Below are 22,467 nucleotides of genomic sequence, written 5' to 3' on the forward strand. Positions count from 1 at the left end.
TCCCCCCTCCCTTCTTTGTTTTCTTCTCCTACTCCATGGCAACAGAAGGAGATTATTGTGTTTTTTTTTTCCTGCCTCTCTTTTGCTGGGCTTGAAGAGGCAGAGAGTGATCCACAGGCTCTCATGCAGTTGAAAGCAACGCTCAGGGGAGACTCTTCACAGGAGTCGTCCTGCTTTAGAGAGACTGCATGGAGGGGTGGGGGGAGGCATGAAAGAAACATGGATGTGTAGACTCTCTGATGGGCGTGACTCAGAGAACTCCCCACAGACACAGGAAGGCAGCCCCCTTTTGTACAAATCACAGTGACGGGCTTCCTCTGCGATAACACCATACCAAGGCTGGAGATGACCCCACGTTCCCAGCCCCGGTGGCCCGACGCCTGGAAGACTAACTCAGGAGCGGAAGACCCCTTCGTTCATGTTCATCTTACTTTCCTTTCCCACCCAGATTTCTAGGAGGGAAGAATGTAAACATACGGACAGCTCAGTGCAATATTTAATTTCACATTTACATATCCAACTTTCCTATCAAAACAGGTGTGTGAAAATGAGTGGGTGTGGGGTGAAGATGATTTCAATACAATTAGCCTACTATCTGACTCATCATCCAGGTCAGGTTTTGCAAGGTACTCTTGCCAGTGGTCACAATTTCTACTTGAGCACCAGGAAACTCAATATCCCTTTCTCTAACAAAGGACTTCAGGCATTTGCACATAGCAGGAGTCTGAGCTGGCTGACGGTGGGAACCTAACCCTCGTACTCGGGAGCATTATCAGCTTGGCTAGCAGACATTTGGCTAAAGGTTGGGGAATGTGTCTACGGGGCCCCATGTTTCACAGGCTATTGCTAAACTACCAAGGGTCCCCAAAGTTGCCTTTTGTCATTTACTGACCAAACTTGTGGGTCAGTTCCCCCCCCCCCTCAAAGTAGAGGAAGAAGGAGCCAAAAGAAAGGATGTTGGTTTGATTGGTCTCTTTCCCTTACCTTTAAATAAGGTCTTGACGTTCACAACACGCTGAACAATGCATCGACTGTTTGAAGACAGGACTTGTGTTTACAGCTGCCATCGCACTCAAGGAAGAATCCAGTGATGGCAGCTCACTAAAATCGATCCTTATCTGTCTGCAACTCTACTCATTTCGTTTCATTCCCCTCAAGAATAACTAGAGGCCATATTTTCCACTTAAACATGCTTAAGAGAAAAGCTATTTGAACTGGACCATTAAACAGCAGAAAAGTAGAACTGGTGCTGGAGCTTAGAACACCCAGTCATAATGATGTCAGTGCCAATCAGATCCAGTGCCAGAGTCTTCAGCCTGTGTTTTTCTAATCATTCTCGATGACCACAGTTTGTTGAGAAATCAATCTCCTGCGCTTACGCACTTTCACTTTGCTGAAATCGTGAACCAAACCTTTTTAAACAAACCGGTTTCTGTTTCTCCCATCTACAGGAAAACAGTGTAGAGGAGCAAGCAAACACCGACAGCAGCTTTTGGAACAGTTTCCTCAGATTTATTATTCAGCTGCTCTTGCATGGACGAGAGGAAAACTGTTTTTCCTGGAGCTCAGGAGAAGCGTGTTTTAAGCTGTAAAGGGAAAAACCCTACAAACAAGTCAAATGTTTTTGTCTTGAGGCCTGCAAGTGTCTGGAGTTGTCCACAAAAGAACAAAGTCTACTAGAACGACCCCGACTGATCATCCCCTTTGTACCTCTGCTTGCCTCATCTTGTTAACATCCACACAGAACACTTTTTGTGTGGAGGAGGAGGAGGTAAAAAACTGTTAGCTTTCCAGCAGCTACCAGCAGACTGAAGTCCTTGCTGTGTACCGGAGTGGAGATGGAAAATCACAGCTGCCTCTGCCAGTTCAACACTTCTCTGCCACCCGACCATCGCTCCTTCCATGTCTGAGAGATTTCAAGCTGGGCGGATGAATACTCACTTGAAAGAAAGATGTCTGAATTAACCAGATCCTTTCCCACAACCAGCCTTTGGTCAAGGCCCGGTATGCTTCCTAGTCATATGGTCTTGCGCATAGGTGTCTCCAAAGTATACTCCTTTTGCTGTTGCGGATACGTCTCTCAGCAGCACAAGCTGTGTCATTCAAACAGTCTTTGCACTGCAGAAAAGTCATTGGGGCAGTGGTAACGTAGTGGCTAAGGAGCTGGGCTAGCATGCAGTAGCCTGTGAAGTTGTGGCCTTGTGCCCTGCTTGTGTGGCCTTGAGCAAGGCTCTTAACCCCGAGTTGCTCCGGGGACAGTGGCCCTTGTAATATCAAATGTCAGTCGTTTTGGATAGAAGTGCCTGCTAAATGATTTTGCCACTTCGTAACTGGTTTTCTTCTCCATCTTAAACAAGCATGCTACCTAGTTAAAATACTGTTGCTGGTAATCTAATTGTCTGAAGCATGAAATAAAATAACTTTTTTTTTTTTTTATGAGGGGGCCTTCCATCATTTATTCCAGGTAGCAAACACTCAAATGAATATGTACATCTGTGCTCTAGTCCCTTTGCATGAAATGTCTGCTAAAAAGTATAATTGGCGTAGATAGATCATGTTTTCTCTTGACCTATGAGGTGGTGCTTCAAAAAACTCGCATGCACATGTGCAGTCGATACGGAAAAGTCCATACAGTTACAAAATTTTGATGCAGCACAGAGGCTGTTGCCAAAATGTTAATTATCCGCCCCATGCATAAACCGGAAAAAAAATCAGGACTTTACAGCACTCCCTTGGAAGTCCGAGTTGCAGCTTTGCCGTCCCCGTGAGTAACTCACACCTGGGAACTAGGCAGGGTCATCTCAGGCCGGCTGGTTTGTCACACAAGACCAGCCTTGTGTTGGCGTCTCCACCCCACCCCCATCCCCATGGCCTGGCTGGCACGCCTGGAATGGTGAAGGCCTCGATGTTGCTGTCTATCTCCTACTGTTAATTTCCTCTCTCCCTGTCACTTATTCTAATTGCCTCTTTCTTGCTTTCCTTCCTCCCCTCTGTGACTTTAATGGCCGTTTTGGGCCTGGCGCTCCACTGACCTGTTTTCTGGCGCCGTCTTCCCAGTCTGGGATTAGCCCCGTTGGTTGGGTGGGCAGGGGTTTGGTGGGTGGAGGGGATTAGGGCGAGTGAAAGCGGGTGACTTTCTACAAAGTCCCAGGAGTCCCTGTGGACCCCTGCCCACCTCCCGACCCACCGCCACCACCACTATACACGTACAGTAACACACCCTTTCTGCTTAGCAGCAGACCGAGCAACACACAGGGCTGGCCGTAGGACACACACCTCAAACTCATTCTCAGTCTGAAGTCTGTATGAGGAAGTCTACAAATGCCTTGAGATTGGCTCCTGTATGCAATGCCCTTCCATTACTTTGCCCTTGTTTGTTCCAAGCCTAGGACACGGCTTTTGACTTCTGCCATCATAGTGCTGGGCGGTATACCGGTTCACACCGTATACCGGTGTATATTTTCGTTATGAAATGAATTTTTAATATACCGCCATACCGGTGTACTTGATTACACAACGTTTGGAACGCTGCGCCGCGCGACAGTGTTGCAGACGGGACTTCCCCCCCCATACGCACGCATGGTGCCACTGCGAGGCATAGTTAGGGTAAACACAAAACACCATAAGTTTTTCCCCTGAAGTATGACCCTTAAGGCTTAATTTCTCCTTAGGTAAGGGGTTTATTTAAGGGTGTTGCACAGAATACCTTAAATTGTTTCTTTAGTTAAGGAAAAACGTTAAGGGATACTGCATTGAAAGGGATTTACCAAAGATCCTTGATTACTAGCTCCGCTTTAACCCTTTCTGGATTTACAGTCACGAAAATTCTATTAAGAAAACAGCTGTAACTAGCTGGCTAGTAGGTGATGTTGTTAGTTACTCTAACTCGCCTTTAGAATAAGAATTCTTTGAAGAATATTCGCTGAAATTATCCAGGTAGCAAGTAAAGCATGTTATAGACATGCACTGAGCAATACTAGCTGGCTAGTTAGAAATGATCCTGACTCATCAGTGCACCAAAACGAACTTTTTTGTTAATGACCAGCTCATGGCAGGCTAACAAGACACATCCACATGAAGTTAGCCTACCACTAACGTCATGTAAACCACACAATAACAATAAGGCATGTTTCTGATAGGCCTATTTGACAGAGTAAGCATATTAGCAGAGATTAGAATCATGATTGGCTCTTTGTAAACAGTATCATTTTCTGGGGCCATGCAAAACTGCATTACCACTAGTGTGGAGTTATTCTACATCATGACAGTAAAATAGACCATCCTTAGTCAGTGTACTGCAGCCATTCCTCTCTCAACCTGTAGAAAATGCTGTGAACATTTGATTATGCATGGGGGAAAAAAATACCGTCCTATACCTTGAAACCGTAAGAATTTTGAAAAATACCGTGATATACATTTTTGGTCATACCGCCCAGCACTATGCCATCACATAAGTGTTTCATGGTCTTTATTATCATAACACTTATCAACTTCTTGGCGCATAAACTCACTTAAAAGACACTTCAAAGAATGCAAGTTGATTCTACTGTTGGTCAGTTTTAAAGGATGGCGACTGGTAACCTGTATGGGACATTTTGTTTAGCATCCACTAGTGGCTAATGTGTTTAATTCAGGCGTTGTGTGGGCCTGTGCTCAGCGGGGGCCAACAGCTTGGGAGTGCTGATGAGTTGGGATTTAGCCCTGGCTTGTTTTAAGAGGCATTAATCCTCTCCCAGTCTTCTCGCCCAGTCTAGCCTTAGGAGGCTGGAGTTGTCCCACTTGTGCTGTGTGAGCAGAAATGGATACTAGTAAACATTAATGTTAATGCACACACCCGTATGAGTCTCTGTCGCTCTGAGAGTGGCACATACAGTTATTTTGATTACAGGGTTCAGTTGATTTGCCATGTAGCATAAGTTGTGCCCATTGTGTACTGAATGCGAGCATTGTGGTATTATGTAATACATGTTCTCTTCATTTTGTAAAAATCTCCTGCATTTTAAACACCACTGGACATTCTAAAGGCAGTATATGCCAAGGGTATGGATGTCTGCTGGTTTAAGTTTGCCATCAGTCTTCAGACCTGGGGGGTATGACACTTTGTTTTGCTAGAATGAAGACACAGAGCTCCTCTATTTGGAGGTTTATGACTTACTCTGAGTTAAGAACCCAAGTTTGTCCCTAAACCACAAACCACCCACTTGGAATACCTCCCCCCATCCCCCCCAGAGGTTGCTCCAGTCCTACAATTCTACCACAGAATCTCTCAGCCCATGTTCAGTTCCCCAAGCCAACTGTCTTCCTCCATACTCGTTATTGGGTTACAAAGTGAATCATTCAAATATAAACTGTTGTTAAAAAAAAAGACAATGCAATTTTGTCTGACATTACAACAATCTATGCTAACCACAAACATGTATGCTATGGACTGTGCATAATGATTTATTGTGTTTCCCCTGAAGTGACCCTGCTCCTCTCTGTGTTTGTTCTGCAGGCCAGTTACCCTGCCTGGGAGGACTTTGTCTCTAAAGGAGCCAAGTTACAGTCCCAGCTGAGGTAAGAGCGCTAGTGGCCACGCCACTGGAAGTAATGCCCTTTTTTTCCTGACCTGGAGTTGAGAGGAAGTAAGCAGATTTATTGAGTTCCTCAGGCTGGACTTACACCTTGTTATTTCCTCAAGACTCGAATTTTCACAGGGAACCTGGGTTTTAGAAGAACGGCTTGAGGCCTAACTTGTAGTGACTGCATTTAGAGGGTTTTAAAGTTTTTTTGTAAAGTATTCTTTTTAAAGGGACTCTTTTCATAGACACTAGATGAAGGTTTACTGACTCATAATTGTAAAAACAGTGTTTTCCTCAACGTAGCCTAAATGGGTTTTTCAGTCAGGAATGTCAGCTCTTGACTTGGCTAAAGTTGAGATTGAAAGACTGTCAGCGTAGCCAAGAGCAAAGAAGAACATATTATAAAAGAGGCGAAGAGAAAGTGAGAGAGCGAGAGTTGGCTTCAGACCACTGGCTTTGCAGCAGTCCTCTTGGCCACTGTCCCGTCTACTGTTCCCGGGGGAGCGGAGAGAGAGCGTGAGGTTAATGACCCTCCCCGCGGACCACTTCAGCTGATAAACATCAGAGTGCCCGCTGCGCTTACGCCCAATTAGTGCCGACTGTCGAGCCATCCTGTCAGGGAGAGAGAGCTGGAATGACGGGCACTGCCAACGCCACTTGCTGAGAAGTACTGAAACAAAACTCCCAACCTAGGCCTAACGTCAACATGTGACACACACACACACACACACACACACACACACACACACATACCTGTTTTAGAAAACGAAAGTAAATACATTGACGCCCACATCTAGCCTTCTAATAGAACCCATAGTGTGAACCATCAACAACATTCTCTAAGAAGGTGAGCACAGGCCCTGAAACAAACTCCGTAGGGTTTCATAACTATAAACAACAAAAAAAAAACTAAAAACTCACAAAAAAAGGAACACTAGTCCTAGGACGGCCTCAGTATGGTTTCACATAAAGTGTTTTTTAGAGAAGGTGAACACTAGTCCTAGGACCATTCCAGCAGCATAGCCTTAAACCTGAGCATAGTTATGCCCCAGAGCCCACAGCCTAAACCCCCAGCCCCGAGTGTGCACCTGGTCTGGGCCCCTCTAATATGGGTCACTGGAGTGGAGAGAGCCCTTGGGCTTTGTGCTGGAGCTCACCTAATACCTGCACACTTCTCAGGTAGACTTGCCCTGCTATCCCCATCTCCATCCTCATCCCCGCTCCAGCTCAGCTCCTCACAATGGCCCCATTGACCCTGCCAGCTTTGTGTGTGTGTGTGATGAAGTGTGTGTGTGTGCTGCACTACACTTCCCCTCATCTCCCCACATCAGTGTTGACTCATGTTTCACAAGTTCACAAACCAGCCTTTCTGACTCTTCCTTTCATATAACCCCTCCGCCCCCCCCCCGAGAAGTGTTCCTTTGTTTTACTCTGACTGAGTTAATGTGGACTATGAGTGGCCTAATGAAACTAGTCTAAAAATCATCAACTATTTCTATGAATACAATTAAAATGGTGTCCTTAAGATTCCAGCTACCAGAGAAAGCACATGCAGACTTGTATGAAGGGAGAAAGGCTGTGTCATTTGTGGCTTATGACGTCTAGCATGTCTTAGTGGTTGTTGATGTTCATAATGCCTTTTCAGGTAGGATGGCCCTGTCCTTGGGAGAAAATGTTTTTTTATTACCAGGGAGTATGTAGACATTACACAGGGGAATTTGTAAAGGGTTTTTAAATGAAAACTTGGTGGCACCCTCTTAGACTATTCACCCTCCCTCTACCAACCCCCCCCCACCCCCACCACACACACACAGCGCTCCCTCTCCCTCCCCTCACTTGTCGTTGGGGACTTTAGAGGTTACATTTTTCTCCATAAACACACCCACACATGCACACCTCTTTAAAAAAGAAGGTGGTGGAAAATCACATCACATGTTAAATTAAGTGTGCTGGTGTTTGGAGTGGAAAAAAAGGAGAGGGGTCATGACCTCCAGACTCCCAAGATGGGGACTGTAGGGTGTGTGAAGTCTAGACACAAGATCTAGAGCAAGGAAGACCTGTACTCGGGGCTTAAACGAGGCTGTGTTCCTAACTCTCTACAATGTACACACACACGCGCTCTCTCTCTCTCTCTCTGTCTCTCTCTCTTGGCTATTCACACACATGGCATGGAACCCTTGTCTAAACTGCATCAGTGTTCTCATAATGGTCTCTGTGCAGGGCACCAATAGGCTGTTTCCAAATAGAGTTCCTGTCTGTTTTCCTAGAGCGTGTGGTAGACGAGGAGTTCATGACATGTCAGTGTAGTGCTTGACATGAAAGCCTTGGGGAGGACACCATTTGAAAAAGACAACTGTTTACTTAAGCTCTCATGGTTGAATGTTTCACAATGTCTGTCTGTCTCTCCTTCTCGCTCCCCCTCCTCTAGGACAACCATCATTGTCACAAGCTCTTTCCTAGATGCCTTCCAGAAGGTGGCTGACATGGCAACCAGCACCAGAGGTAAGAAATTATGGGCTGGACACCTGTACGGTTAGGCGTTTGCTTAATTGTGTGTGTGTGTGTGTGTGTGTGTGTGTGTGTGTGTGTGTAAGTATATACTCTTTTGATCCTGTGAGGAGAAATTTGGTCTCTGCGTTTATTCCAATCCGTGAATTAGTGAAACACAGTGATTGTTTGTTTGTTTGTTTGTTTGTTTGTTTGTGTGTGTGTGTGTGTTGGTTCCCATCCCAGTTTCACCACCTCAGTCTTTCCAGTAGAGCAGCATTGTCGTCCTCAAAGCATTTCTTGTGAATTTTTAGTTTGTGTTGCCTTTTCCCGCTAAGTACAGTAGAGCGAGTGGGAGGGAGGCACGGAGCTTAGTGAGAACTCCTCGGTTGTCTCCCTCACCTGGAGAATTTAACGCCGAACCAAGCAACCAATCAAGTTCAGCTTTTTATAGAGTGCAGTAAAGCCAGGGAATGAAATGCCATATCACACACAAACACATAACCACAAACACACACACACACACTCACTCAACAAGTTTCATTTTGTTTATGATGAACCAACCAATAGCTTCAGTGCAACATTTTTGAGTGCAGTGGAGCTCGGAAATGAAATGCCATAGCACACACAAACACATAACCAAACACACACGCACACACACTCACACACTCAACAAGTTTCAGTTAATTTATGATGAACCATCCAATAGTTTCAGTGCAACATCTGTGAGTGCAGTGGAGCTGGGATTGACACACCATAGCACACACACAAGCACAGCAGCCTGTGCAGCTTCCACCCCTCTGGGTAGTGTGCTAGTAGGGAGATGGGGGGGGAGAGAGAGAGAGAGTTGTGGGCAGACAGGGAAAGGCAGAAGGCAGAGTGGGCGGAGGGGCTGTTGGGGAGACTGGCACACACAGGCACGAAGCAGCCTGGGCCCGCGGCGAGGGGAGTTAGGACACGGGTGTGTTTGGAGGTCCTCATGGAGGGGGTGGGAAAGGGGGGTTATGGATGAGGGGTGGTGCCTTTGGGTTGGCGGAGAGGAGGTTGAGCTTGTTTTTCAACTCTGGTGCAGACTGTCTCATGTGCTTCCAGTTAAAAACCAGCATGAACCAACAGTGGAGTTCACCAGCAAGGTTCAGTCACTATCAATCCCCCACAACCCACCTCTCTCTCTGTCTGTTCCATTTCTCCTCTCTCTCTGTCTCTGTCTCTGTCTCTCTGTCTGTCTCTCTCTCTATCAGTTAGGCTCTAGTTGCACTGCTCTATTATTGATAGCGATTTTTGTCTGTTCTTCAGTCAGACACTGACGTAGCAGAGATATCTAAATCTGTTGTACTTTCAGTTACTCTCTCTGAGGAGTCCGACAGGTTTTATTTCACGTTTTGTTTTTTTGTGTTTCTGTCTAATGTCAGCCAGATAACAACAGCATGAGAGGGATTTGAACAGCGCGGTGTGATGTTAATTTAGACAAAGATTTGAAAACCAACACAAAATCTGTTTAATAGACACTCTCTTTGAGTATATTTGTTGGGCTTTTTGCCTTTATTCAGATAGGAGAGTGAATAGTGACGTAAGTGGGAGGGAGATGGGTGGGGTCGGGATATGACCGCAGGTCGGACTCAAACCTGGGTCCCGGTGGGCACTTGGACCCGTAAATGGTATGGACACAGTAGCCTGTTGCGCCACAGCGTCCCCCTAATCGTCACTTTTAACAACATTTCTGGTGTTTAAATCCAAATGACCCCTATTACCTCAACACTGTTACCTTCCCCTCACCTCAGACAGGGCTCATTGTTGTAGCTGTGTAGTTTTGTGTACACACACACACACACACACACATCTTGGTGGTGTTTTTTTTTACCAATCCTGCTCTCCCTGTCTCTCTGTGTAAACGCTGCCAAGCTCTGGCTTTCACGCTGGTGAGGGGTTTGTGTGCCCTTACAACAGACTGCTCTGCAAATCTGAGTGCTTCCTGGGGGGTTTTGTTTACACACACACACACACACACACACACACACACACACACACACACACACACCCCCACAACTGGCTCCTTGTGTCCATTCCGAACAGGTTGGACATAGTGTGTGTGTGGGGGTGTGTGTGTGTGTGTGTGTGTGTGTGTGTGTGTGGGTGGGCTTCAGGACGGACCTGGAGAAGCCCTGGGTCCCGCACTGTGGCACCAAGAGAACACATCACTATTTAAACACTGCAAACTCTCACTTCATCTCTGTGTGCACATCACTATTTAAACACTGCAAACTCTCACTTCATCTCTGTGTGAATCTTGGCCATGGCTGACTTTTGTCGCACAGGGGATTCTGGAGAAAAGGGGGGAAAAACAAGTCCCCTTGAACACCGAGCCAGCAATACTCCTGCATATATGAGTGTTGTTTTTGTGTAACCCTGTGGCTGGGAACACAGGGTTCGGTAATCCTCTAATGAGAATACCTGCCCCACACACACACACACACACACACACACACACACACACACACTCTCTCTCTCTCTCCCTATGCACCTCTCTTCAGATCCAGGCTCCCACCGCCCATCCCTGTCCCAACATGGCTGCCTGCTCAGCCTTGCCCGCTGCAGAGCTCCTCCTAACGGATGGCAGCCTGGGGAAAGGAAAGGTTTCCCATGGTAACCTGTGTGTGTGTGTGTGTGTGTGTGTGTTTTCATTCTGTCTTCCCAAGACAGAATGAACCAAAGTACCACATTGCACTACAGGGTGTCTTTGATCCTGTAAAAAAAACCTATAGAATCCTCCGTTTAAAGTCTTGTGGGTCTCATGATCAACCTGCTCCATCCACAAGCAGTACAGTCAGGCACTAGAGCAGAGTTGCACAGGCTCCAGGCTAGAGAATGCCTCCTAGGGTTGAGAAGTACTTTGTTATAGTCATATTTCACCTTGGGGCCCAGCTTGGCTGACAAAGATGTGAGGGCTGCCAGCGTGTTCTTGTGTAGCTAGCCTCCCACATGATGTTGAAGTGGATGGATCGGCCAACGTCCTTTCAGCAGCGGCACTCACTGGGCTTTATGCTTGCACTCGCTCTGGCCCACCCTCAAGGTCTGTGTCTTCAAAGAGCTCACGACGAGAGGGGATCGGATCACAAGGTCTGAGGGGTAGAGAGGTGGGATCAGCAGGCTTTGCCCTTCGTCATTCACTTGGCTGTTATTAACCTTGTGAATTTGAAATCAGATCAGATCAACTACAGACCCCCCCCCTTCCCCCCATCTCCCTGCTGACTCAGCAAGTCGAGCCTCCTCAGCCGTATCAGCCTATCAGTCAGAGCCATTGATCCACCCGCCCATCCAGAGGCACTTCTGGCAGGGGGGGCTGAACACGTCTTGTCCAGGGGCGGGGGTGGGGTGGAGGAGTAGAGGGTGATTATGGTTTTTTGGGTCTGTCAGCACTCAGCGTGTTGAAATGGCCATCTACCAGGAGAGCAGCGGTCAGCTTGAGAAGCTGATTGTGCAACAGCAAATGCCTGGCTGAGAGTGTTGACCACACGTGCATGCTGGGTTGCTTGGAAGTCATCACACCACTGGTTCACGTGGTGGGGGATGGGGGGGGGGGCTTCTTCATCTTAAGCATCTCTTGTCACGTTCCTCCTTCTCCCTCCTCATCCCTTTTTGTTTTTCCCCTGGTGAAGAGGTCTCCTTTCAATGGTCTAAGAGGTCTCCTCTCCACTTCAGCCTCCGCCTGAAAATCCTCTGATCCACTTCGTCCACTCTCTTTTTGCCCCAGTTGGTCTAGCCCCCCTAGCCCCCTTGGATGTAGCGTATGATTCAGTAGGAACAGCTGGACTGTAGAGCATCATTTTTTCTTCTTTGTCTCTCCCTAACTTCTCTCCTGTTTTGCGCTCTCATTATTGACGAGCCATTTCTTTTTTGTTAGTGACCGCAGCTGGCCAGCATCCTCCTAGTGTCTGCTCCTCACGGTTTCTCAGCATTCTTCTGCTGTCTGGAGGAGAAGACTGATGGTGGCACGCTGGATGATGGCTTGGCCTGTATTCTGTAGTCACAGTCAGTGCTGGTCAGGCCTCCTCCTCCTCCTCCTCCTCCACTCGTCACTGTGGATTTACAGTCCAGCCTCCAACACTCCCAGCCTGCTCAGCCATCTAAAAGAGTTACTCCCTCAGCGGCGGACAAGATTCATCTCCACTTTGATGGGACAAATAAAAGAAATACGGGCGGCTGGATGGACTCATTTGTTACTGCGCCGCATAATGAAAAGGAACCAGCCCTCTCTGTTTCCAGTCTGATAAACCTAATGCTTCTTATTTATGTGAAACCTCTTGGATAAGTGATATTTTTCCTGTCCTTATTAAGTCTTTCGGCCGGGCACGGTGCCAGCCGATGCCAGGGCCATTACCTCCGCTACCCGCCCCGTTGCATCCCAGTGCCAGCCGGCCAGACACTCGTAAGACCGTTATGAAGAAGTGGCGTGTCAAAGAGTTTTTATTATGTGCAGTAATGCCTTTTGTTCAGTTTTTTTAGACTTGTATGGAGACCGCTGTAGACACAAAGCAGCGCACATGGCATGTTGTGACAGGACTTTTTAGTGCAGAAAACATTCGCTCTTTAAAAGCTAAAAGCTCAACTACGCTCAGTGTTGTGCAGATCTGCACTACAGGGCCTTTTGAACGTGCTCTCTGTTCATTTAGTCACTCTTCTGCACGTTGACTGGAAGCTTATGGCCATGGACAAAATGGATCAACGTCTGAAATGGACGGATCAATTTTCATGTGAAAAAGGGGCATAAATCAGACTTGTTACGGCCGGCTCGTTCCCAGACCGAAATATAAAGAGGGACAAGGTTCAAACCAAATATATTAATTTATTAAAGTAAAGCGCAAGGTTACTAATAGCAAAATGTCTATGGGGAAATGAATGGGAGTGGTGGCGTGCGTGTATGGATGCCAAGAGGGTCAGTATGTGAGAAGCTAGATGAAGTAGGCCTAAAGACAGAGACAGAGAGGTAGAGTTAGAAATGAGGGGAGAGAGCAAAGTGCAAGTGTGAGAGAATCAAAGTGAGTGCCTGCAAGAAGGAAGAAAAGTGCCTAATGAGAGAGATAGGAAACCCCTTATATAGCCCCACCCTAACCATAGGTGTAATCAATGAGGGCATTAGCCCAACCAGGCCCAGCCCTGCCCGTGCACTGACAGGAGAAGGCCTGAAGAGGCACAGGGTCGTAACAGACTTGAGTGTCCTTGTGTGTAAGGGACACCAGCAGGCCAGTAGAAACCTAAGCCACAGCAGTTGACATAGTGACAGCAGCACCTAGTTAAGGAGCAGCGTTGTGTGGCAGAGCAGATGCCAAAGCGCTTGTGTGGTGTGAGCTTCAGAGAGATGGTCATTTTGGTACCGCACCTGTTTTGGGGGAATGGCTTGCCTGAACAGCTGAGTTCTTTCTTTCTTTCTTTCTTTCTTTCTTTCTTTCTTTCTTTCTTTCTTTCTTTCTTTCTTTCTCTCTCTCTCTCTCTCTCTCTCTCTCTCTCTCTCTCTCTCTCTCTCTCTCTCTCTCTCTCTCTCTCTCTCTCTCTCTCTCTCTCTCTCTCTCTGTCTCTGTCTCTGTCTCTGTCTGTCTCTTTCTGCAAAGCCCCCTCCCCTGAACTAGGGACCCCTGTGCTGCAGACACCCATGCACACATTCCAGACAGAGCCGGATTAGAGTCGAGGAAAGTGTTTGTGGTCTCTGTCATTCTCACAGGGCACTGTGGACCATTGTGACTTCCAGTGTGTGTGTTTGTGTTCTCTCTACTCCAAACTGTGTGTGCTCACCCCCCCCCCCCCTCAGCCTCCACTGCTACCTTGCCACTTAGAACACCCCCGCCTCCCCCTGTGAGATTTCGTGCCCTACTGGACAGCTGGCCCATGTACACTACCCAAACTGCACTGGATGGGATGGCACCCTTTCCGTCTGCACTACATGTTCCTCTTTGTGTGTGTGCGTGTGTGTGTCTTCACTCACACTTCCTCATTGTCCTCCTACGGTATTGTATGTTCACCACGATTGTGTTTGAGGGTGACTCATGTTGGGATGACACCGTCCACATGCCCCGCTCTCTGCCGCCCTGCGGGTCCACTTCCCCCCCCAATCTTGTGACTGCGCTTGTGTTCTCCTTCTGTTTCCACTCCCGCTAGTTATTTTTGATCTGTCCCAATCCAGCAGTTGTCATAACTGAAAAGCGGATTTTTTTTTTTTCCGCATCATGTGCCGAGCCGCCTGCCTGCTCTTGCTGTAGCCAACAGCACGCCAATGAATCTTGACTTCTCGGGGCTAAAAAAAAAAAAAAACATGCGGCTGGAAGCCGTTGTTGCTCTCTCTCAAGGCCAGATAGACACTTATTTCCAAGCAAGCTCACACGGTGATGGATGTGCGTGTTTGCTATGCTGTTAGCTGGCGTAGATCAAAAGCTTGTGTTAAATGGCTAAATATAAATGTGAATGTAAGCAGCAATCCCAGAGTGTTTACGTCTTCCACCGTCTGATTACGTTTTGTTTGGACTCCGCGTGCTCATAATGACTTGTGTATTTGGCACATGCCGTTGACAAGGGCTCAGCCTGTATTAACAAGCCGGACGCTAGAAGTTCACACCTTCTTTAGATAGCACGTGTGGAAATATACATATACATACGTATACATTTAAAGATGTGGAAATGTAAACATTTAAAGGAGGGTGGTCAGGGGAGTGGTATGTTCCTGCTCGATGTAAACAAGGAATAGGATGGCAGAGAGAGAGAGACACGAGAGAGACGGACAGACTCTGTTCACCCCTCCACATCAGCTTTGCCTATCTGTCTCTCTCTAAAGTGGTGGTGACGGCACGTGTCCAAACGGAGCAATTGTGTGTCGCTCCCGCTCGTTGGCTGCATTTCAGAGCTAGAGTCTGGGTCTGCGGCTCCACGGCTCTCAACAGCTTCTCCTTGATGTGTTGTCCTTGGTGTTTGCGCTCTCGAGTCCATCGCTGGCTGGCTGTTAAAAGGTAGCTGTCTACAGTGGTGACAGGATAAACTGCTTATAGACTCGTGGCATGTTGCTTATTGCAGTGAGACTAGAACATGTTTTGGAAACTGTTACTAATGGTTAAGAAGAAGAATCACAAATATGCTCCACCAATCATCGCCTTATCCTCATCGCCCCCCCCCCATTTACAATGAGCAGACCTGCCTGCCTGGCACCGTTGGTTAATTGCACGCAAGACGTGCAAGCTGCTCTGTTTTGATCATCGCGAGCCCCCGGGCTAGAGCTCGTCTGGGTTTGATCTCGCCGTTTCACATGTTTGTATCTGCTCCCGACTATACAGCGGTATTATGTGCGGAGAGACGTGCGGGGACTCCTTATGACTGGTTGCCTCGGAGCAGGAGGTGTGTGGTTATATAATCTAACCCCATGGACACACCCTCTTCCTCCTCCCCCTCCCTCTCCCGCTCCCGCCTCACCTCCGCTCCTTATTCCACACCAGCAGCCCTGCACCGTCACAAACAAGCCTCAAGGACATAGGGGTGAGAAGGGTGCCACTGTCTGGCACACGGGATCTGGAGACCGTAAACACGGCTCCTGTTGCACTTTCATGAGATGTAGGCAGCACGAGGGAAGAGCAGTATATAATGGTTCTGAATGAACACACACACACACACACACACACACATAAAATCATTTTGATGGCCATAAGGAGGTTGAGATAAATGGATGATCGTGCCATGACCCGCTAGTCTCATAGGCCTTCTAATGAGCCTAACAAATTCTTCTGGAGGGTGGTGGAGCTACTGGAATGAAGGCTGACTCATGCCTGTGCTCTTCAGCACTATAGGAGAACAGCTAGGGCGACTCAATTGTGACAGAAATTATAATCACAGTTATTTTGAACTCACCATTATTAAACACAATTAGGCCTACTCATTGACTCTAAGCATATCCCCACAAAGGATAGACATGTATAATTTCCAAGGATACTTGGAAAAGGAGACGCTAGGAAAAGGTGATCTTGTTGAATGTTGGTGAAAGCTGTGTCCTTAAAGTCTGGAATGTTGTGGTATTTTAAAAGGAGAAAGGAAAAAGCACAGTCTGCAAACATGTGTGACGTCAGGCCACGGATTCCAGACTGCTTCTCCATCCCTCATCTGAGTAAATGGAGGGTAGCTAGTGTGTGTGTGCGCCTGCATGGGAGTATATGAACAGGACCCTTGTGCCCAGGAGGTGGAGGGTGAACAGTGGCAGCCTTTGTGCCAAAGGGAGCTATGTGGGCACAGCCGTGGCGAGCTCTGTGCGTTTGTTTAATCTTTGGGCGAGGGTGCCGTTCGCGCCAGCGACCCACTCCAACACTCAACACCAGCCCTACAAACCTCCAGCGGTACCATTATGTGGACTTCACAGCTCCGAAAGTTACTGTGCGCTTTCATCAGCCAGTTTAATGGGCTTACAGAGCTACTGAGGCCAATTAAATAATACAGATAGAACTAGACCAATGAACATTTTGAAAATGATTTGCAGAAGGTGATGATGGAGAGTAGTTTCATTATGTCCATTTTTGTCCACCCGGCGGGTATGATAGATTCCTGTGCTAACAGGCAACCATGATGATTCATTGCTACTCAATGCTTGTATGGTAATGTTTTGCATTAGCTTGAATAATTATGCAATGAACCATGCCTTCAGGTCTCGTCTTCTAACCTGAGCTCTCCTGCCATGCTTAAGACATTCAAGGTGTCCACACAGGATCACTGAAATGGCGTATGAACTATTCTATTTTCTGATAGAATCCCCCTTCAACTGATACAGGCTCAGATGTCTGAAGGGCTGCTTTAATATTGACAGCAACAACCGTACACCATTACCTTGCTTTGTTGATAAGCAGGGGAAGAATGCCTGTGGCTAGCAGTGAAAACATGCCTTTGAGATAGCAGTGCAACAGCTTTTAAACAACCAGTCCAGTGAATGGGCACCGTCATATTTTATTCAGGCCCTACTACCCCTGGAGCCAAGAATATAAGCCTACAACAGCTTTTCTCTTATCCACAAGTCTATCGCCAGTGATGTTCGCCTGACACACATGACTGGGCAGCTTGTGAACGTGTTTACAAGTTGTGCAAGAGAGTGTTCCATACAGAATACTCCCAGCACTTACCAAAGAGATTACAGGACAATCCCAGATAGTAAACTGTGTATGGCACAATCGGCGGGCGTGTTTCTGAGTGATGTTAGTGTATGGCTGAAGAAATGCTCAGTGATCTCTTCTGTGTGGAAGCAGTTGAGCCGCAATTAGAAATAGAAATGTCATTCAATTTGTGCTCTTTAAATGTTAGTCATTAAATTACAGTCTCCATTATGTTTCAGCCCATAGCCATGTTGGATATGTCCGTCTCCTTTGTTTATCGTGTGGGCCATTTTTGGGGAGGTGTGATTTGTGTGGTTCAGCTAAAAGAACTGTGGTCATCATTAAGAGAGATTGTGTGGAGAGTCCCAGTTCTGTGAACTAACTATTAAAAGAAGTCCCTCTTAATTTCCCAGCTTAGTGAAGGCAGCGTCGAGAGATGCCCATGTGCCCAATGGGCTAGTCCCTGCTTTGTGAAGTGCAGCATGCTCCTGATCTGAAAGCATTCAGTTTTTTTGGAACCCCTGGTTTGTTTATGTGTGTTTGTGTGTGTGTGGATGAGTGTGTCCCAGAGGAAGGCCTGAGAAAGGGGCTGTGTTGGGAGTGATGCAGCACGTTTTCCAAAGCCGAGAGGAATGCGGTCAGAGTGGTGTGGTCTTCCACTGGAGTCCTCCCCGTCGGAGTTCCCCCGAGCCAGGCCATGTGGAGCCAGTTTACGGAAGATTGTTCCACTCTGCCTTCAAGCCCGCCCGCCTGCGTGTGTGTGTGTGTGGGGGGGGCAGAGTGGAACAATCATCCTGGGGAATCAGGATGAAGGAGGATGGTCTGTGGGAAGGCACCATGACACACTATTCTTTTGAAAGACTCTCATGCGCAGACAAGAAGTTTAAGGACCAGATTTGACCACCACACCACCACTTAACGTCCCTTCTATACCCCGCCCCCTCCCCCACCATCAGCACCACCACTACCACCAAATTGGGATGGCTTTGATCTGTGTGTGTGTGTTTGTGTGATGTGTACAATGATTTGTCATGTGTGGGAGTGCATGCTGTGTGTGTGTGTGTGTGTGTGTGTCATGTGTACAATGATTTATCGTGTGTTTGTTTTTATGTTTGGGAGGCCTCTAGACGTTGCCGGAAGGCTCGGGAGGTTCTCTGTCTCTGTGGTGTTGTCTGTCAGATGGCTGTTAAAAGCACTGGACAGGAGAGGAGCTCCAGGAGAGGAGCTTTGGTGGGCTTCCTGACTACAGACCAGTATCCTTCCTCCTCAGCCCGGGCGAGACATACATAACTCACATGTCTCAAGGCTAACTTAAAGCGTAAATGACATTGGTCCTGACGGTCAACATGGGAGCCGCGTGCGTATGTGTGTGTGTGATATATGTAGCAAAAGTGTGAACTCACACCATCCTACCTTGTGTCCATGTAACTAATTATGACTGTCGCTATTCTAGCTATTGTAGCGTGCGCGTGACTGCCTTCTACTGTGTGTGTGTGTGTGTGTGTGTGTGTGTGTGTGTGTGTGTGTGTGTGTGTGTGTGTTTGAGACTGCCTTCTACTGGGTGTGTGTGTGTGACTGCCTTCATCTGGGTTTCACAGTGGTTAATGCTGCATGTAGCTTCTACTTTAGATGCGCAATTCCACCTCTACTGAAGGTCACACGTGAGATGTAAGAGAGCGAGAGAGTGTGTGTGTGTGTTTGTGTGTGTGTGTTCATGTGGGGGTAGGGTAACTGGTTTGGCCTCGTGCTTCATGCAGCGGTCACCTGGCTGCTGTCCATCAGGTCCTCTCCATACGGCAGACCCCTGACTGCTGACTCAGCACAACACAGTGCCTAATGAATTCCTCTCCCCCCAGAACACACACACACACACACACACACACACACACACACACACCAGCTGAACCCCCAGGTTTAAGTAAAGTGCTTTTCCCTGTTGTTGCCACTCCCACATCTCACCTGTCCCGTGAGCTCAATCTCATCCGACACTGAGGACGCGATGTTGGCACCACATGCCGAGGGAATCGCTCCCTTCCAGACAGTATGTAACGTGCCTCCCCCAAGGGTGTCATCAACACTAGCACGTCCAGCAAGACGCCCTTGTCTTTTAAAAAGGCTGTCCACTCCTTATCCATTCTATGCCCAGAGTTTATGCCAGTTCTTTTATTTTTATTGTTCTCTATAGTCCATGTCAATTGTTGTTGTTGTTGTTGTTTATTATTATTATTATTATTATTATTATTATTCTTATTATTAATTGCTAATTCTTTTGATGTAACTACTGCTTTGGCAACATTGTAACTCTTGCAGCCATGCCAATAAAGCGAATTGAATTGAAATTTAATTAAATTGAATTGAAAGGCAATGCCATTTCACATTGCATAGGGTTGTGATGCCACCTTAAAGTGTGCCCGTCTCTATGCTGTGTCCATGCTGTCTGAGGCTCTGCTCGGGGTGCCAGTTGGGGGGTTGGCATGGGCTGAGGCGCAGTGTGGAGGGCCTAGGGGAGATGAGATGGTGGGCCTGGGAGGAGCTGCTTTGTATTGGCAGCACAAGCCCGTGCTGATCTAGATTTGGACACAGCGGGAGGCTGGGCTGCAGCTAGAGCTTGCTAATCTGGCTACTGACTGCATCGTGTCCTTTTTGTGTTGCAGTCTTTGTGTGAATGTTTCATTTTTTTTGTGGCTTTTCTGTGCACTTCTATGTTTGGGTTGGGTGTCCCAATTTAGTTTAGTTCTGATATTGCGGTACAGTACATTGGCATTGTTATGATGTGCTGGTAGATTCCGTATTCGTAGTCTGTCAGGCTCTTTTTCATGATGGCGGAGTGCAGTTCCATGATTGCTGTGTGTGTGTGCGCGTGTGTGTGTGGGTGTCAGGCACCGATCCCAAGAGGTTTCAAACAGCTGTGCTGGAGCCCGACAGGTGCACTAGGTCTCCACAGGCCTCTCGGCTGGGGGTTGCTCCGCTGGCGCACGGCTATAAAGGTCTGCTCAAGAATAATGCTCTTGATCTTCCTGCGTCAGTGCTCTGGAAAAACAGACCGAGCAATCGTCTCAAAACTCCTGCCAATATGTTGGCTAGTCATTATAATATAGTATTATAGTATAGATAAATCTGTTTCATACTGTATTTGAGCATTTTAATGGTTATTTATACTCTGCAGTAGCTTAGAACATGTACAAGGAAACAGGGTCTTCTAAACCATCTCTTTCTGTTTTTCTGCCTCCAGAGTCATGTTCTGACATCAGGTATTAAACACTCTAACTAGGGAGACAGCAATTTCCTCTTGCCCACGTAAAAGGGGAGAGACTCAGTTTTCTCCCCCTCTAAATGATCACGCTGACATTTTTCTCATCTTTTCTCACGCAGAGAATAAGACATCAATACAATCGCTTAAGCTACTAGGCAGATAGTCGAACCTGTCTCATAACTCATTTACAAAATGCTCTTTAGTTTATTATGCGATCACTGCATTCTCTATTTTTTTTTTTTTACATTTTTCATCAGCGACCACTAAAGATGAAGCATTAGGGGTCATAATGGGTTTAATTTGCCTGGTATTGATCAGGAAAGCCAGACATGCTAGAAAAGAAACAGAGCTGTGTTTGGCTGTGAAATGTAAACCAGGTCACTGGCTGTTTTGGCTGGCGATGTTCCACTCATTGCCTGGGAGGCTCCCCTCAACAGCCAGAGACAAATTAACACGGAGATCGCTGGAGGCCAGTAACCAGAGGAGCAAGAGCGGGCTTATCTTTCTGGAGTAGCCCAGAATAGTCTCGGCCTACACACCTGGAGCAGACCCTCAGCTGGGGACAGTTTCATGTCGCACCTCTTGGGAGGGAGACGGAAAAGTGTTACAAGGACCCCTTCATTTGGTGGAGTTCTCACAATATAGGGATCTTTTGTAAGAGCGAGTTTTTTTTTTTTTTTTTGTGTGTGTGTGTGTTTTGCTTTTTGCTATTTTTAAGAGGGAAGCCACAGGGTCTGATGAAAGGTACCCTAGCGTCTCCTGTGTGTGTGCGTGTGAGTGTATGTGTGTGCACTGTCCTGTCTGCCCTGTCACTGGCCAGTCAATGGTCACATTATGAGCTAATGGCCCCAGTGTAGGAAAATGTGTCTTGTGGTTGTGTTGTGAGGTTGTGGACCTCACAACGCCTCCTGAAATGGTGCATTTAAGACACACACACACACACACACACACACACACACACACACACTCATCCCCTTCAGCCCTCCTGACTGGCTTCCTTTTGGGTCGCAAAGAAGGGGAAGAAATGCTATGAAGGGGGATAGACGTGTCAGTTTCCCTCCCCCAATAGCGTATGTGACTGGATTGAAACGGAGTTGGAAAAGAATAGAGTTCTTTATCGTCCACTCCTGTGGAAATTCAGATTTGGCCCCAGACACATGGTCATATAGCACACACAAACGAGACTACACAGCACAGTACAACATACAAGACTTGGAATAGACCGGTCAGGTTTGCCATCGCGCAGGGGATATGCTGGGTTTTTGGGGGTCATAGTGTGAGTTTTGGAATCTGACCAGTTCACCTTGGCCGCCCGCGTGAACTGACTGGACACATTTCCCTCAATCAGGCCTTTATGCTAGGAGCCACAACACTGCTTTTTTTTTAAACAACCTTTTCAATGGAAAGCGCCTTAAAATGCAACCGCCAATCCTCAAGTATCCGATGTAGGCCCAACGTTTTGCACACTCTCCAGCTAAACAACAGCTGCTATTGTTTCCCATGTTCTGCCGTTAAAAAGGAGGATAATGTATCAAAAGGATCTTGTAGAGGCCATTATTTTCACGGAAGTAATACATAGCCTAATGCTATATTCTTAAATTTCCTTTGGAATTGATAAAGTATCAATCTATCTATGCATACTGTCCATCTTTATGTAGAAAAATGTTGTTAGTTGTCTGACGGTACTCCCTCTTTCTCTCAGGTGGTTAGCTTTTAGATTTTTAGCTCAGTAGGTACGGTGAGGCTATTCTGCTCTTTTTTTCTGGCTCAGCCCTCTCCATCCAACCCTTGTGGCTATTAATAGCCCAGGCAGGCCTATTGAGCTGAGTCAGAAATGGAGCATTTGATGAGACATGTCAAGCGTACAAGTGGACAACATTCCAGCTCATTTTGCCAGCTTCACTCTGACTTAGGCTCTTCAGCTAAGAACACACACACACACACACACACACACACACACACACACACACACACACACTTACTTTGTAACACTAATAAGCTCCACTTCAATTTACTCATAACAATGACCTGTGGAATGGATTGCTATTCCAGCTGTACTGTA

General features: G+C 47.1%; 1 protein-coding gene across 1 annotated transcript in view; it reads left to right on the forward strand.

The window, feature by feature from the left end:
• Positions 1–22,467, forward strand: part of mtss1 (MTSS I-BAR domain containing 1) — a 69,009-nt gene that overhangs the window by 5,197 nt on the left and 41,345 nt on the right. The window contains exons 2-3 of the mRNA XM_048254313.1: positions 5,495–5,556; positions 7,990–8,063. Of these exons, the coding sequence (XP_048110270.1) occupies positions 5,495–5,556; positions 7,990–8,063 (136 nt within the window). The remainder of the gene's footprint in view (positions 1–5,494; positions 5,557–7,989; positions 8,064–22,467) is intronic.

The sequence above is a fragment of the Alosa alosa genome, chromosome 10 (genome assembly GCF_017589495.1).
Source record: "Alosa alosa isolate M-15738 ecotype Scorff River chromosome 10, AALO_Geno_1.1, whole genome shotgun sequence".
NCBI lineage: Eukaryota > Metazoa > Chordata > Actinopteri > Clupeiformes > Clupeidae > Alosa > Alosa alosa.